Source organism: Bactrocera neohumeralis, chromosome 2 (assembly GCF_024586455.1).
Source record: "Bactrocera neohumeralis isolate Rockhampton chromosome 2, APGP_CSIRO_Bneo_wtdbg2-racon-allhic-juicebox.fasta_v2, whole genome shotgun sequence".
NCBI classification, from domain to species: domain Eukaryota; kingdom Metazoa; phylum Arthropoda; class Insecta; order Diptera; family Tephritidae; genus Bactrocera; species Bactrocera neohumeralis.
In genome coordinates this window covers 73,501,165-73,513,695 of record NC_065919.1, presented here as the reverse complement: position 1 = coordinate 73,513,695, position 12,531 = coordinate 73,501,165, and the positions used below count along the sequence as shown (strand labels likewise).

At 31.0% G+C, this 12,531-nt stretch overlaps 2 protein-coding genes and 2 long non-coding RNA genes across 36 annotated transcripts in view; 2 read left to right on the top strand and 2 right to left on the bottom strand.

The window, feature by feature from the left end:
• Nucleotides 1-12,531, bottom strand: part of LOC126757014 (modifier of mdg4-like) — a 35,983-nt gene that overhangs the window by 15,609 nt on the left and 7,843 nt on the right. Inside the window, exons 5-7 of one of the 33 annotated variants that reach the window (XM_050470626.1) lie at nt 3,064-3,327; nt 2,848-3,008; nt 2,540-2,632 (exon numbers count right to left, since the gene is read on the bottom strand). The exons of 20 other annotated variants lie outside the window; for them this stretch is intronic. In XM_050470626.1, coding sequence (XP_050326583.1) covers nt 2,627-2,632; nt 2,848-3,008; nt 3,064-3,327 — 431 coding nt within the window. In that variant the 3' untranslated portion in view covers nt 2,540-2,626. Of the gene's footprint in view, nt 1-714; nt 1,978-2,154; nt 2,633-2,756; nt 3,009-3,063; nt 3,328-9,178; nt 9,600-9,640; nt 10,019-10,155; nt 10,387-10,467; nt 10,661-10,773; nt 11,261-11,371; nt 11,900-12,531 lie in introns of those variants that run through there. 12 more of the 33 variants (XM_050470733.1, XM_050470610.1, XM_050470824.1 and 9 more) reach the window with 12 other exon arrangements.
• On the bottom strand, nt 3,412-3,805 carry LOC126757190 (uncharacterized). Its single transcript, XR_007666706.1, has 2 exons — nt 3,728-3,805; nt 3,412-3,661 (listed from the first exon to the last, which is right to left on the bottom strand). It is a non-coding gene; the product is annotated as an uncharacterized LOC126757190 (long non-coding RNA).
• LOC126757189 (uncharacterized) lies at nt 4,602-5,361 on the top strand. Its single transcript, XR_007666705.1, has 2 exons — nt 4,602-4,957; nt 5,020-5,361. It is a non-coding gene; the product is annotated as an uncharacterized LOC126757189 (long non-coding RNA).
• Nucleotides 6,797-8,799, top strand: LOC126757174 (uncharacterized). Its single transcript, XM_050470871.1, has 3 exons — nt 6,797-6,919; nt 6,979-7,266; nt 7,529-8,799. Exons 1-3 carry the CDS (start codon nt 6,910-6,912, stop codon nt 7,981-7,983), a joined length of 753 nt encoding a protein of 250 aa, XP_050326828.1. The 5' UTR covers nt 6,797-6,909; the 3' UTR covers nt 7,984-8,799.

The window sequence follows — 12,531 nt, the reverse complement described above, 5'->3', positions numbered from 1 at the left end:
GACGCTTGCAAAAAGCACTTTTAGGCAAAAAGAAATGATACGACAATGTCGAATCCTCCAACTACATATAATTATAAATATTTTTTTATTCTAGATTTTATAAACTTCTGTATACAGACATTGAATAGCAAGTGCCTTAAGTGGGTAGTACAGTGCATAAGAACATGAAGATAATTAATAAAAAAATATAAGTGCCTATATACTGAATTTTAATATATTACAGGACAGGCATCTTTGGCTAATATATGCGTATACTCGTTAACTAATACATTTTTTCCAATATTTATTTACAGTAATGCAACATGTACGTAACTGTGGTCCGCAAATGTTTATTTACAGTCGTAAGGGCGGCACACTGTTGGCGATAAATGATTTTATATATCGCTCAAATTTAAAGCGTTTCGGAAGAAATAGTGACAAGGTATACTGGGAATGTATTCACAATCGTTCCAAAAAATGCCGAAGTCGTTTAAAAACTATTGGCGATGATCTATACGTTACAAATGGTAAATATTCAGCGTTTAACTTGAAACTATTAATAAATATAAATAATTTTCCTCAAGATGTTCACAATCATATAGGTGATGGTCAACGCATTGCTACCGCTAGACGGGCTGGTTTGTTAATTTATAAAAAATTTAGTTCAATAGGACAAAATGTAGGAAAATTACAATGCAATACGATCTCTTAGAAAAGTTAAATATGTTTAAAATGTTAAACGAAAAATTTTTAGTTTATTTGTATGGACAATATACTTAGGTAGACATACATATATTATTTTTACATTAATAAAATACAGTCCATATATCATTCTCATTTTAAATTACATACTTACATATGGGGGTGAGATTCAAAACGCTAAACATTTAAAGTGACAATCGATTTTGTGGTGTTTTTACCACAATAAACCATATATATATTATAAAACTTAAAATGTGATTGTCTTTTAATATATTTGGATACATACATATAATTTTTCACGCTTCAAAATTTATGTTATAAAGTTGGCAATATAAAATGTATATCATTTTATTATTAATATTGATGTTTTCAATTTTTACTACAGCGAACGCCTTATTTTTTATGAAGCCCACCTAAATAATACTTAATACTTATGTATGAATATATCTAAGTATGCTTGCATAAGGCGTTGAAAATTGGAAAGATATCTAGATAAAACTTAAGAAAATGTATATCGATATAGGTTTTTTGTTCAGAAGTAAGTTAATTAATATTGATGAAATGAAAAGTATGACGCAACAAATTATTATCAATGCTGTTTTGTCATAAGATTCGTATTTTTATTATAGTGAGTTAGTTGGCAGTAAATTACTTAATTCTAAGATTTCATATAAACTAGTTATATGATTTATTATTTCATTTAAAATAAAAAAAACATTCGCACCTGCTTATAATTTTAAGAATCTTAACATACTTTTGAAGAGTATTAATTCTTATTCTAAGGAGGAGTGTTAATATAACACCCATTCGTTGGCATATTTGGCTTTAATTTTCTATATTGCATAGATGCAGTAGCTGCAATGGCGCTTGGGGTTACTACTGGCAATGCTTTATGCCATAAAAATGCTGCTGATGGTGTGTTATGTTGCCCGTGAAATTGAACGTGTGGTGATAATCCGGCTTCTGTATATATTGGCACACCCAAACTATCTTTACGTACTTCTTTGATACCAGTTTCTGCTTTGATACTGTCACACATATTATTGTAAGCATCAGATAAAACAGTGCTCATATGTGGAGCTTTTGTTTGACAATACATCTGGCATGCTGATAGTATCTCTCTGTGACGCCTTTTGATATGACTAAGAAAGTTACCTGTAGACTTTGTAGTCCCTGATATTACACCTAAACATGTTGTGCATGTTGCTTGAATTCCTCCAAAAGTTTTCCGATTCGGCTGAACGTCTTTATAAAATTTCCCATCCAGTAATTTTGGTAATGTCATTGGTTTTGTAACTAAAATTGAAATAAAGAAAATTTTAGTATATTAGTAATTTTAATTGAAATAAGTTTTTTCTACTGTATACGATAAAAGAGTTTGTCAATGCCAAAAAAAATTTTAAATTTACTTTAATGTAACACACAATGTTTATAAACTTGTGGAAAGCATATTCATATTAATTTTCTAGGTGCTTATAAGTCAGAAATAATTTATGGTGTTTATTGTACTTATCTATTGCACTTAGAATACATATATTACAAAAATAGAATAACATTTTGTTCCGTAGGTAAATGATTGCCGGATTAATTTTCCTAATTTTTTATTTAAGATCGCTTAGTAATGAAACCATCCTTAGCAAGCTTCCTTTTGATTCATCAATGAAATCAGGTGAAATTTCTACAAGATTATCTGTTTTCATTTCTGGATCATGTGTATGAGGTGAACCAGTAACTCGTATAGCCGATACATCATCATGCAGCTTTGATGTGACAACAGTCGCTCTACACCCATACTTAACGTAACGTGAACAGCGCCAGAATATATTTTTGTGACTTTGACGGTTCTCTACATAGCGATATCCGTTATAAATAAGCATAACACGGCCACGCTGTGTAGTAGAGTATTGTAAATATGTTGTAGTATTTTTGTCTTCATATATATATTTCAAATCTGAAAAAAAGTATTTTAAATGTTCATTAGTGTTAAATAACACGTTATAATTATAATGTATAATTATGCATAATACTATTTTATTATAATATCTGTATTATTTATACACCGTTTCATGTCGTAATATTAGATGTACTAAGACAATTGTTCTTTATTATTGAAAAATCATATATTTTATAAGGATTATAAACACGATAAACTTATTATGGATTGACCTGAGAACTGCGTTCAAAAGTGGAATTATTTTTTGAATGTTGTTCACTTGCTGTTGGCGGTGTTACATTTGACATGTTCCTAATTTTGTGTTGTATAAACGAAAGCACTGTGTTCTCGTCAATGGTCTCTCCTCTCATTGAGAATACCTGTACTACATGGGCTATCAAAGATACTTCGGTTATTTAAATAAGAAAAATATACAAATGGTAATTTACTTATTATGGATTTCAGCAAATTCTCGTCAAGCATTAGAAGTCGTTGTTTAGCATTTGAACGTGCTATATTTTCCAACACATCTAAACCAAATACCAGTTCACTTAACCGGGACGTATAAATGCAGGCGTTCGGTATAAAAATTTTAGCTAAATCATGTTTGGATACGTAAACTCTACTGCCAGCATGCAATGGAATTTTAGCCTCTGCCGACTTATTTGTAAGTTTTTTGTTTTGGTTGTTGTTATTTGTATGTATATTTTTGTCTGTAAAATAAGCACAATATAAATAATGTGATTAAATATTTGAATGAAATTTATGCATCAATTATGGAAATAAATAAAAACAAATTTATCAGCGGGATCGGAAAACCTTAAAATTGTATTTATTTAAATTATAATCTTTTAGTTCACAATATACATTTTATTTAAAATTTTCATAAATATTATCGCATTTACAGCCTCTAAATGTAATTCACGCAAGTTGATTGTACAGGCTTTGGCCATGCTCCACACTTATAGCTTCATTTCACTTTCAGTTTTTCAATTCATTAACTATTTTCGAGGCCGTTACTGTTGGATAATTCCCACAAATATTTGCCTAAAATAACAATTAAAACAGTTTATTCAATTAAATTCACACCATTTTTAATTTAATAAAGTTTACTTCTCAGGCTGTCCAAATGTATTTGTTGTCACATGAAATTAGCTGCAATACTAATCTATCGATATTCGACAAAGTCGATGTATCCTTTTATTTATCGATAAGAAAATAAATCAATGCGCATTAAATACGTATATTCAAATTGGGAAGATGTAAGTAAATTTAACCTATTATGTCTTTTAAATTACTATATATATGATATATTTTAACACAGATACTATAAAATATACAGATTCTAATTAAAAATCATTCTCTGCACTTATCCCTATAATGGAATTTAAGTAAAATTTAAGAAGGCTTGGAAACATTGGTTTTTAAAATTTGGCAACTCTAAATGTCAGCGGTACCTTAATTATTTGTTATATATTTGAAATTAATATTTTGAATATATTTAAAAAATTTAATTTCATCAGAAAAAAGTTATGTAATTTGCAAATATGTATACAAATTACATAATATAATATAAATATTTTAGAAAATGGAGTATGAAAAAAATCGAATTAATTAAAGATATTGTGAAATGTATGGAGGAAGCCATACAAATCGATAGTAAAAAGGGTGATATATCTTTGTTTTAATAAATAAAATGTATTTCTTATATATTTATATTATATTATGTATATTTGTATACAAAAATTACTTACCAAAAGATGAAATTAAATTTTTTAAATATATTCAAAATATTAATTTCAAAAAATATACGCAAATGCAACTATGTACTACGAAAGAAAGAACACGAATGCCGAAAAACGTCGCAGCGAACTGCTACGAATAAGAACACAAAGCGAGTTGCAGAACAGTGCCTATAAACCAAGAGTTGCCGCAACAAAAGTTGCTTCGTGATAGGGCTCTATAGTGCATCAGAAAAAAGTTGCGTGTTTTAAGAATAAGATGTGAAACGAATACTCAATGTGAAAATAATAAAGTTAAAAAAAATAATATTTAGATTTTACAAACGTGCAAATCTTTCGTTTAATATGTTATTGATATTGCATTATATTTTTTAGCATGCAGTGCTACTAATTTACGTTGTTTGCTAAAGCGTCTTCAATAGTGCGTTAGAAATGTTTGCTGGAACAATTTTTTTTTTGCAGCTTTCTATATCACAATTCATGAAAAAGGATATTTGATGAATGTTATAGAAATGTTTTGACAATAATAAAAACACAAAATTGTAAAATTTATGACTATTGTATATTAAGAATGTTTAATGTTAATATACTTATTTTATAAGTAAGTTTTGGATAAATTTTGCTACATATGTACATAAATGGAAATTCGTTTGATTTTTTCAGAATATGGACCAGCTAATACTTCAAATGGCTTATTTTGTGCGGAAATTAACAAATTGCAACAGCGCAAACAAAAATATGAGGATCTCGATGTATGCTTTACCAGAAGTGTTCGCGGGAACAATTTGTTAACTATCAACGGCAAGCCATACACATTGAATCGGCGAATAAAGGATGTTTGTTATTGGGAATGTGTAAAACTGCGATGCAAGTACACAAAATGCACCGCGCGTGTCATTACGAAATGTGATCAGATTGCATCGTTGCGTGGAGATCATAACCATTTATAAATATGTGTAATTATTTAGTGAATGCTTGAAAATAAATTTAGTATGTTAGCTATAAGCGGTGTTGGAACGTGTTATGTGTATTGGAGACATTGTTCTTCTAATTGCTGTGTCTAACAAACTTAAAAAATTACAGGTGTTAACAGATCTTGGATAGCAACACATTTTCAATTTAAACGAAACAGACGTGGTGGCCTCAATCTTCTTTATCATGGGTATATGTATACAGCGGAAAGAAGGTATAATTCTACAATAAACTGGGTGTGCAGTAAAAATAGTAGTCATACATTACGTTGTCCAGCGCGCTGCATCACAGCAGGTCAAAGTAATATTAAATTGAGTCAAAGATGTCATAATCATTCACCAATTATTTGAAGGTAAGTTGTTTTATATATGCATAAAATTTGTTATTTGAGTACATTAAAAAATAAATCAAAGTGAAATACTTTTAAAAAAGAAGTTTTAATATTGAATTTTATACAATTTGTTTTATGGGATATATATTAAATTTTTCATAACACATTTATATTGAGAGGATTTTCAATTAACTCTGAATTTCTAATACAAAAATGTATATATGTATTTTTTCTTTAGCTTTTTCAATTAAAAATGCTCTCGTCATCGGTACGAAATTTACAACTATAGAAAACTTTCGTTTTGTAATCGGATCACAATCTCCGAGCAAATATTATTTGAAGTGTGCAAATTTTCGTAACAAATGTCGCGCTCGTGCTGTTATACGCAAGGATACATTGGCTTTAATTTTGCGGCGGAAACATAATCACACAGTAGAACAGCAAAATTTAAAGAGAAAGTAATAATGTAGTAAATAAATAAGGTTTGGTTTATTTAATTTGTAATAAGACTGCTTTGTAGCATCATCCTACTAAATAAACTTATATACATAAATATAATAAAATACAAAATCAAACATCAATACATCAACATTTGTAACATATGTATCTCTTTTCTACATTTATTGTAACATCTATATTGTTTTATTTTAGCAGACAACAATCTTCCGGTGCAATATATACGCTCACGTCGAGGAACTCATCTCGTGCTACATGAATATAATACATATACCCCGAATGAAAAAGTTCGAGACGGCCGACTTTCTCGGGATTGGAAATGCTCTATGTATCATAAGGCGAAATGCCGCGCAAGACTTGTAACAAAACAAACATTCACCGGGGATGTAATCCATGTAACGTCAGCGAAACATACACATAAACCAATGTACACAGCTGCTGAATTGGAATTGATGCAAAAACAAAATCTTTTAACACATCAACCAAAACGAAAACATGAAATTACGGATGATACACAACAGCTAGAACCAATTCGTCCTATTAGCTCTTTGCAATGTTTGCCACAATTACAGCACATACAACAATTCCAGCCAATGCAGTTACGAGCGCTTTATCTACCGCCCATAACAAATGTATCCCTTCTTCCGCCACAATTTGATAAAATGCTGCCACGTTAATTTGAATGAAAAACCAAGTTGATAAATAGTACAAAATAAAGAAGTAAATTATCCAAAAACTCATTCATTGTAGATATATATTGTGAATTATTTTGCAAAAAAAAAAAAAAAATCAGAATGACTTTAAGTATATGTAATATTAAACAGTTAAAGATATCACATTAACCAAAGCTAAATTCTTTGCAGATAACAAGTCATCCTTAAACTTAGTGAGCAACCTTTTTACAGCCGAAACGAATACAGAGAGTAGAGATGACGGTAGAGAAGAAAAAATATCATCATTGGTTCTAACTCAAAAGAAAATGAACCTTTGTTTTATACCAGGACAACGGGGTAAATCTTTATTGTGTTTCAACCAGTTCACATACGCCAAAAATAATGTATGTGGTAATACAACGTATTGGAATTGTCGTAGTCGACGTGTCGGTATGAAGCCATGCAACGCTCGCATCACTACAACGAAACAACCAAATGGTCTGTTCAGAGTATGCCTTACCAAACCTGAACACAATCATGAACCCTCTCTGCGCGTGCTGAAGAAGTTGAAAAGATCACTTTAAGCCTTAACTAAAATAAAATAAGAAAACTACAAATATAAATAATAAACATTCAGAAAATTGTATGTTCTTAAAGTTGTATTTCTTCTTAGAGTTTATTTATGTGTTTTAATTATTTTTGATTATTGTAAATTTCCACTAATATTATATTTTTATTTATTTGTTTACCTCACCTCCAGAAGGCAGTGTTGCTATTTATTCGGCCACATCAAGAGGACGTGTGCAGCTCATATATGGCGGCCAACCATTCATCTTTGAGAAAATTTTGAAATTAGCCACTGGTGAGGAAAAGAAATTTTGGCGTTGTAATCAATGGTGGAACCAAAAATGTCGTTCACGTGTCTATACCATTAATGACATAGTTATGCCACTTAACCGCTACCATACGCATGAAGAAATCGTACGACGTAAAAAGCGTACACGTAGGATACCACCGATTGTCAGTGCACAACCAAAGAAGGATAAGAAAGTGGCGATAACAGAAAGTTCGAGCGTAGATGCGGTAGGAGTCACAACTACGGACCCAATCGATGTATCTGAATTAGGAATGCACTTAAAATATGAAGAAATCGTAGCAGATGTTACGGAAATAGAGGAGCCTAATATCGTCATAAAAAAAGATTTAAAGAAATAATTTCTGGAATATACATATATGCATATGTAAACATACAATTACTCCAACTTTAACTTTACATTTTTCAAGGAAATGTACTACATATATTGAGTATATAAAAATATTGCTTTTTTCTAAAGCTGATTTAAAATAGTTCTTTGAATAAAATCTATAACTACTTTATAGCAAATAAGTTTTTTTTTATAAGTTTTGCCGCTCCGGTGCAACATAATTAAACCAAGCAAACAAAATTTCCTACAACTAATTCATTTTATACCTGTGTATTTTTCATTTTAGTACCTATTTCAATACCTAAAGCTGGCAGTCAAAACTTTTACTTCACAGCTGGACAAAGGAAATCCGTTAAACTCGTATATGGAGGCTATCAATATGTCAAGTTCATGGAAAATTCCAAAGGTATTAAGTGGATTTGTTCTACACGATCTACCACCAAATGCAGGGCAAGAGTACGTACAACAAAAAATTCGCAACTCGAGGTGCTTCATGCTAAACACAATCATTCTTTTATACAAAAAAAATATCCACGGAAAATGGAAAAAGATAATAAGTCTACTATCGAACACATGTTTCTGCCCAATGTCTCACCAAATTAGATTCGTTAATACAAGCTGTAGAATAGAAATTAATACGTCTAATATGAGAGAAAATTGTTTGCAATCCTTGTATATTGAAAACTTATAATTAGACGCATAAATCTTAAAAAAAGGGATATATGTATTTGATTATATCATAATTGCTACAAATGTGAATATATTTTCAAATTTCCACGGTTGATGGTAAAAATTTTGTCATCAAAGCCGTTAAATTTTAAATAGATACCCGTCTGTTGTTGTTGTCGTTGTAGCCACTATCTTCTCCCATCGGTTACCTAGTCCTCTCTTTAACACCACACTCCCTTTGATCCGACCCAGTCGAAACAACACGTTTTCTGGGCCTCCGGTATGATGACTTCGATGACAATCAATTTGAACTTCATCATCCTAACGGAGTTTAGTTAACCGCTACAACTTTGTTTTGTCATTACCAACGAACAGATATTTATTGTAATATTATTAAACATTAGGGAATAGTTGAGATAATTATTCTGGTTTTGCGATAGATATTTCTGAAAGTAATACATTGATATGTTTCAGACAGTTACTGCTGTCTAATATTACTGAGCATGAGTTGAAAGATTAGTGAATAAATAAAAATATGTGGTATAATATAAGATTTATTGAAAATAGAAAAATAATTTGATTTCAAAATTATCTAATGAGCTTTATCAAAACAATCTTCACACATCCAAACACCACCGGGGCACTGTGGACAATACGTGGTGATTTTAGAGAGAGCTAAATGGTTTTTATGTGTTTTCTTCAAGCAAGTAACACACTTTCCGAACATCCGCGGTTTACCAATTTTAGTTAAGTGATGGTTATTCCCGGACGTTTTCAAAATTGTTTCGCCAGTTTTAATTTCCGAATATGATGACTTAACGACAGGCATACCATCAACTGTATATATCGTCAAGGATTTGTATGGCCTTTTATATAATGTGTTTTTTTGCTTCGATTGTTGATGTTGTTGTGGCATAATAACTGGAGAAATCATATTTACAGGCGTTCGCTTTTTAACTGAAAAGAAAATAATAAATATTAATAATATGAAAGATAAATTTATCACTAGCTGGAAAGTGTTAAAGTAAAATACACAAATTTTATTTCAGTTATTTTAAATTTTATTTCTTGAAAATACGTTGCTGTATGCGAAAATGCGCATTAAACCTGCTTGAATATTATGGGGCTACAACTAAGTGGATTTTTTGCAGGATGTGTATGTATACCACGCAGAGAGACTAACATTTTGCCACGGGTTTTTATATTTGCACGACATCGAAGTTTTGTATACGCCGAACAACGCCAATGAACCACACAAGTGTTACCGTTCTCCGAATGCATTGAATACGTGTAACCGTTGTAGACTAATTGACCTCTGTAATTATACTTTAGAGACGTAACAATTCCTGCGTTCGTGTTAGAGTTACAAGATGTTGCTAAAATATAAAAATATTGAATATTATATGATGTGAGTGTAATAAATTGTGCGTATGCAGACACTTTTCAGTTGACGTCGATTTAAATAATTGAATATTTTTATATTATCCTCCCCCTCTCTTAAACAAACAACAGATTAAGTTTAATAATGAAAAACAAACTTTTTTATGCTTTTTGCATTAATGAAAATTTTTCACAGCACGGATATTGCTATTTAAAACTGCAACTACGCTCCAGCTTGCGTTGCTCATAAACATATTTAAGTGTGCCTTTTTTACGTCGCTCTCGAACGATAGGATGATTGTGGGATTCGTCCACAATCGAAACACGATCTCCGGCAGGGTTAGTTCGAACTCTTGCTCTACATCTGTAATTTTAAATGTGTAAAAATATATAAATGCATACATTCCAATGTGAACAATTATGGTTTATACTGTTTTATACACACTTTAAGGGACGAAATTGAACACAGCGCCAGTAAATTGTGCAACCACGTATTCGGTGTCGTGAATAAGGAAAACCATCCAATACCAGTTGGTAAGTTCCTTTTAAACTTGAACGATAATTCACTCGATTCTGAGCCACATCGTTATCACAAGGTTCTTCGGAAGCTTCGTTATCCCCTTGCCTTGGCGACGTGTCTGTAATTTATTTATAACTTTGTTAAATAGTTGCGTTACTATTTTTTATTATTAAATAAGCAACACAATTATTCTCAGTTTTATAGGATATTATATGATTTAGTTGTTCTCAATTTAGCCTGAATATGTAACTCTATATTTTATGTATTATCTAAATACAATATAAAAACTAGGTATCAAATTTATTATTTATTAACATAATTGATGTTTCGATGAGCTCATCTCCCGCTTCTTGTTGCACTCGTATGGGCAAGTGATAAGTGCGACGATTTGGTTTTAGTTCAACACTTCCTCGGCTTATATTATAACCTAGACCGTTCCCTCCACCATTGTTAAGTTCAACCATACGGTTTCGTTCAATCATCTTTTCGATTTTTTCTGTGTGAGGCGGATGATTATGCAATCCACCAGTTTCAGACTTTAATTTTCCATCTTCCAGCACACAACGAGCACGGCACCGTTCTGATTGTACTTTCTTTGAGTAATTATGGCAACGCCAGTATTCTTTGCTATTTTTCCGACTGTGGCAGTTATACATAAAGTTGCGTAGCACTAGACAAGGTGTAGCCCAGGGACTGACAATAAACATTAATTCTGTATCTGCAATAAGGGAAATCAGAAAATACAAATGTTTAAGTCAAAATGTGATTTTAATATACATATATAAGAAAAATTCTAAGAGTTATAATTATGAATATATACCACAGTAACTTATTTTGTATTGGTTTTATCTACCGTATAGGCTTTATTTAAAATTTACAATTACAATTAGACGTAAATAGAAGTTGGTTTATGTTACCAAACACACAACATCTTATTCTGGTTGATAATTAGGCCAAACTGTTGTGGCTGCTCGTACTGCCGGTGTCGGGACAAATAGCTTAAACTCTTTGCCACTTTTCTGTGCACAGATCTCGATGTTGGAAACATTCATGAATTCGGCAAGTTTCGGGTCTTCAGGTTTAATTTCGATATACTCGCTGAGATCTTCCTCTATTTTATATAAAGGCCGTTGACCTATACGTTGTACATGATCCTCATGATTGTGGGAACGTCGTGCAGCAACTAATTTATTCTTTTTCGTAATGACGACAGCTTTGCAACGTAACTTTAACAGATCTACGCACCGCCATGTAGTTTGTCCATTTGCCTGAGTTAACTTCTTGTTGTATATGAATCCGTTATAAACTAACTGGGCATATTTTTTCTGACTTCGTATGAATTTCACTTCATCTTCACCTGTGTAACAATAACAATAATATTGAATTATATGATAAAAAAAAGTCAATACATTCATAAATAATAATTTTATAACAATTTAGGAATGAAAAGACGTTCACAAATTGCAACAGCAATCATTTTTAATCATTTATTATGGAATAAGTTATAAAAACTGGTAGATATTTTAGCGAACTGTTCAACATTTTAATAGGCAGCTTGCTATCTAGACGAATGCTTTAAAATGTGTGAAATGTACATTTATAATTAATTAACTTACCAGATATCAAGGTAAGGGGACGTCACTAGCCAGAAAATTTGCTAAAAACATTAATACTACCTTGAGATTGTTGATGTATATTTTTTTTGCGATTTATTCTAGGACATTGATGGTTTAGGTATAAAAAACTGCAATAAATTACAACTGTCATGAATATAATGGTTTAAAAAGCCATGTCGAAATTGGACTTACTGACCCCTTTAAATACAATCCTTTCCGCATCTCTATATGTTTCATATATATTTAACACGAAATAATGCACATAGTTGTATATATTTATTTAAATGCACGTTTTTATTATACTTGTTTCTAGTTTTTGAACTCACAAACTATTTACAACAGATTTTTCAAATGCACTGAAATCTGTAGGCAC

Excerpts from the sequence above, each read along its gene's own strand:
- LOC126757174 (XM_050470871.1), top strand. Across the intron at positions 7,267-7,528 it reads TACAACGAAACAACCAAATG|AAGGCAGTGTTGCTATTTAT; the intron begins GTCTGTTCAGAG and ends CCTCACCTCCAG.